The sequence below is a fragment of the Arachis hypogaea genome, chromosome 5, assembly GCF_003086295.3.
Source record: "Arachis hypogaea cultivar Tifrunner chromosome 5, arahy.Tifrunner.gnm2.J5K5, whole genome shotgun sequence".
NCBI classification, from domain to species: Eukaryota; Viridiplantae; Streptophyta; class Magnoliopsida; order Fabales; family Fabaceae; genus Arachis; species Arachis hypogaea.
In genome coordinates, this window is record NC_092040.1 from 105,976,284 (window position 1) to 105,981,472 (window position 5,189).

Consider the following 5,189-nt stretch of genomic DNA (forward strand, 5'->3'; position numbering starts at 1 on the left):
ACCTTTAATAATATTTATCTTTTAAAAGTCTTAAGACTAATTATCTTTGTTATTATTTTTCTTACAATCAAATAATATAATGCATGAAAATATATGAGATGTTGATAATACATGATAAAAAGTTTGAGAGTAGTGAAGGTGAGTGTTGAACACAGATATATAGGTTGGAAATATATCAATTTAACAAAATAAACTAACTTCTTTTTCTATGAAATAGTACTAATATTTTTACAAAAATTTTTGAAGCCAACAGAGTAAAATGAATAAGACAACTTCTTGATAAATATTTTGAACTGAAAAAGAGGCCAATCTCAAAAAAAATTTAAAAATAATACTTATTTCCGATGAAATACTACATGGTTTTCATTTACCAAAAACCTTTATCTTTGGAGAAATGGCAATGAAAATTCAAATAACTTTGTAATATTAAAATCGTTCGTCACTTTTAACTATATACATTAATATCAATATCAATTATTAACAAAACACAATTTAAATTATTAAAAATTTTATAACCAAGAAATAACAATTGTCCATACCCTGTGCAATGGAGCGGCAAATTGATTAGTAGATACATAAAATACTGTCAGAATAAAACAGAGATTGTGCACAACATGGATCATATGCAAACGTCATAACTAAGATATGATCAAGCGTGCACAATTCAGGACCTTCACCCTTCATCCCCTTCTCTCCTATCCTTCCTAAGAAGAACAGTACAACAAAGAGGGCTAACTGCCTAAGGACACAGCCTACTGTTCTTTCTTCTGAGAGTCAGAAGATTGCGGAGCATCAGTTGTTGGCTGCTTCATACTAGCCTTGGCCTCAGCGAGAAATTTGGGATCTGGCTCGTGTTTTTCGGCAGGTTCCCTCATCGCCAAGTATATGTAAAATGCTATGACTACATTAACTGATATAACCGCAAGAAATCCACTCACTAGTGTCACAGAGTAAGGGGACAAATTGTCTGTTCCTGTTACACAAAGGGAACAAGGTGAGCTAGTTTTACATCATACACATTTTATTATGGGGCATTACTCTACATTGCATTCAAGAAACATTAAAGGAAACAAACAAGAAAACTGATGAGATCCATTCCCACCAGGCAAGGGAAATGCAACACTCAATAAATAACACAAAGGGAAACTTTATATTTGAAGAATCTTAGTATGGGAACATTTAGATAACAGTTCAGATAAACAAGTAAACATATACCAAGAGAATCAAAGAGTTCTGTTTTGAGAATTAAGCTGATATGTTCAGCATCTCAAAGCACTGAAAGATGTTGACAAAATGCAATTTCATATATGCTTAGCAATATAATAGTAGAAACAAAAAAGCCTTATCCATTATCCCACTAGGTGGGGTTGGCTAGAACAAAGGACGCCATAATACCACCTGGAAAAAATATGGGAAAAGGCACTTGTGTGATCACCCGTCTATGGGATTGTTTGGATGAGCTTCTAAATAAATATACTTTTTCGAGTTATCTTTTTTTAAAAGATCTTTTAAAAAAGTAAAAGTAATTTTATATTTGGATATCACATGCAAAAAGCTCTTTTTATCTATCAATTATGTTTCGGCACAACAATATAAAAGTACTTTTTTGTTTATTTATTATGTGAAAAATATCTTTTTTATTAAAAAAAGATCTTTAAAACAAAGATGTAAATTGTAGCTTCTCAAAAAAGATGTTTTTTTATTTTTTATGCTTTTACTTTTACTACTAGAAATTTGCCAAACAAGCACTATATGTGAAACATAAATAAGAAACAAGAAAGCATCTAACTTGCGATTTATATTTGCAATGACTATTACATATTTCCAATTTGCAGATGCCACTGAAAATTGAAGCCAATGTGTGACTAGAAATTTCTGAATGCCTTTATAAAGGCAAATTCTAACTTAATGCATTGTTTAAGAAGTAATAACATTTCCCTTCAAGATCATGAGTTGTCATAACCAACCTCTTTATCAAGTTATGACATTAAAAAGAAAAACCTCTTCGACAAGAAAGCAGAAAACAAGTAACAAAGATGGGTTCAGTACTTGAAAAATTTGAGATAAACCCAAACTCTTAAACAAATGTAAGACCAAGAAATTATCAAGCAAACCAACAACCACTTGGAAAAAAATATAAATCAGTAAAGAAACAACTAAAAATGCTTAAAACTATGAAACCTTACCAGGAAACAGATTATTGTTAAAACCATACAGAATTGCAACAGGGACAGCCCACATGAACATTGAAGCAATGAAAAACTTCTGAATCACACTCATTGTTGCTTTTGGTCCCTAATGAAGCAGAAACAGAAAAAATAAAGTAAAATAAAAAAATAAAAAAGAAGAAAAGGAAAAGACTAAACCAAAATACAAATGTACCTTAAATTTCAGTCTCAATGAAATTCATCAACACAGTTGCAAACTTTGAATAAAAAATGGCACACTCAGTACACCATATTCTTTACCTAAGATACATTCCATGTTCTTTACAGATTTACCTTGTGCTGACTTTTCTTCATTAACATTAGTAACACTAATTCCAGAAGAAAGCCTCTTTAAGGTTTGTTAAAGATTTACTTCTTTCTTTCTTTTAAGTTTTATCCTAGTTTTTTCTTCTTTGTTTTTTTCTCTTTTTTTCTCTTTTTAAATACATAGCCATTGATAATACACAAGGTAAATCAAATAACCTTTGATTTCTATAAATCACAAGTACAAAGGAGCTCCATCCTAACCAAGTGTATATCCAACGTACAATACTAATCAAAATTCAAAATTCCAGAGGATTGCAATGGGCAGAGACACCCGAATCGATGGCAGAAGCATTAGAACCACCTATCTCATAGCATAACATCCAAAGGACAGAACCAAAAATTCAAAAACGGCACAACCTCCAAAACACACATTACAGAGCCAGAACAGCACCCACAGTCCAGCAAAAATAGTTGTTCTGCATTATTCTTCTTACTAATTAAGATATAAATATAATCAACAATTTTGTAATGATAAATATCGTACAACCATATAATTAAATGAAAACCTAGCAGGAAAGAAAAAAGAAAAAAAAATGAAATAAGAAAAGGCAAATCCAAATAAAGAAAAGAAACGAAGGAGGAGGAAAAAACCTGCTATTATTGGTGGCGGCGACGGCGCTGGCGGGTGACGGCGGCAGGACGCTCGTGCTGCAGCAGCAGCAGCAGATTCGAACCACGCACAACGCAGGAGGAGATGGCGAGCAGATCTGGCGGAAGAGAGGAAGCAGAGGAACAAGTCGTCGGCATCGGAGGCGGCCGCAGAAGCGCCGAGCGAAGCTCAGGGAAGGAGGGTTAGGGTTCGCATGGTTTGGCCTGCTAAGTCGTGCATGTGACGGGCGTGAGTCGATGAAGGTCGGAGTCGACGGTGGTCAGTGTGATTTTGTGAAGTGAGTCGTGAGGGGGAAAATATCGAACTGCAAAAATTAAGTTCTTAAGTTTAACCGGATAGTTGGGGTTTAACTAAAATATAACAAAAATGAAGAATGAAAAATGAAAACAACAATATATTTTTTATTTTAAATAATATTTATTTACAATGTACTAATTTATACATTTAGTTACATTTTTACAAGCAAAAAATAATTGAGTATATAGTAAAATTAGTCTCTAAAAGATCATGATCTCTAATTTAATTTTTGAATTTTTTTTAATTAAGTATATCCCCAAAAATTTTAGTTTGGTCACGTTAATTTTTTTGTCACATCTAATATTGAGGGCATTAACGAAAACTAACATGACACGTTAAATTACATGTCAGTATATTTTTTTACATTTTAATTATAACCAATATCATATTTTTATAAATTTTGATCAAATCAGTCTTTAAGTGAATGCAGCAGCAGTTCACACTGCAAAATTCTATATAAATTTAATCAGGATAAAAATTTTAAGAACATAACCAAAAACATTATTAATTCCACTTATACCAATCCTAAAACCTTAACCAAATTCTGTGAATAAAATGTCAAATCATAACCAAACACTAGAATAAAAGCTAAACCAAAAAAAACTTCATTGACAAAATATACATTGATTACTTTAATAATTCAAAAAAAAAAACAAAGTCAATAATCAACTTTAGAGTAATGAAAATGTTTATTCATCAAGAACGAAATCCTAAGATTAGAGTGATGGCCATTTTTTTTTCTCTCTATCAACTTCAACAAACAATAAAGAATGTAGAAAAGAGAGCAGATAATTATCAACAAGTTTAACCCCATCATGAGTCATGACTCTCGTCGTTCATGCCGGATCTGGAAGGCCCCATGCCGCCACTGTCAATCCTTTCTAGTACAGGAATTGTACTGTATGGAGTGGTTTTAGTGCCAGTGTCAATGCTCGTGGTGCCACTTGATGGGTTGGTTCCAATGGAAGTGCCTATTGATGGTGTGTTTGTTATAGGTGTTATACTGGTCTCTACAACATTGCATAAATTTTCTTAAATACTTCATTGATGGTATCCATCGATGATGTGTTTGTCTCGCGAACAAGTCAACTGAATGTTTCAGTCGGTAACGATGATGAAGGCTTCTTCGTCTTCTCCTTAACAATGTCGAAATGGAAAATAGGGCATCAGTGTTACTATAAGAGTGCATGGAAGTGAAAAAGGGAGATCATGATCAATCTTACTAATTGAATTAGGGACTCTAAAACAACTTCATTTGAACCATTGACTGTCACACTAAAATATAACGTTATTTCAATGCTGACTTGTCACTTAAATCAAATGATCTTCTTCCAGGGGTTAGCACAATCGGTTGCGTCGACTTAGGTGGGGACACCTCTCTCTCATTACAAGACTGTGATTGACCTGGAGTTGTCGTCATGAATCCAAGAAGCTGGCTAAATGATGCTTGGTCTCCTATTTTTAAATTTGATACACCCCAATACTATTGATGCAATGGAAAGGACGATGTAAAAGGCAATGTGGAATAGATCTGAGAAACATAGTTTTCTAAAGATTGATGAGGTTGTTCTTGTAGTGATGTTAACTATGGGGTTTTGCGGGTTATGGTGATGGCTATGCATTTGGATGGAGTGGCTCATTCTGCACAACATTGCTCTCTTGATTTTCTTGTAAGACAATATTAGACAAGTGCAAGTAAGTCCCGTATTTCTCTCGATGTCAATACATGTAAAGATCTAATGGATGTT

General features: G+C 33.2%; 1 protein-coding gene across 2 annotated transcripts; it reads right to left on the reverse strand.

Moving 5' to 3' along the window:
- Window positions 1–491: 491 nt before the first annotated feature.
- On the reverse strand, window positions 492–3,511 carry LOC112802488 (uncharacterized). Of its 2 annotated transcripts, none has more exons than XM_025845726.3 (3): window positions 3,126–3,511; window positions 2,187–2,295; window positions 492–973 (listed from the first exon to the last, which is right to left on the reverse strand). In XM_025845726.3, the coding sequence occupies exons 2-3, from the start codon at window positions 2,278–2,280 to the stop codon at window positions 753–755; spliced, it is 315 nt and encodes a 104-aa protein (XP_025701511.1). In that variant the 5' UTR covers window positions 2,281–2,295; window positions 3,126–3,511; the 3' UTR covers window positions 492–752. The 2 variants fall into 2 exon arrangements, with proteins under 2 accessions (XP_025701511.1, XP_072093833.1); XM_072237732.1 differs by having other exon boundaries at window positions 2,187–2,967; window positions 3,126–3,496.
- Window positions 3,512–5,189: the final 1,678 nt, after the last annotated feature.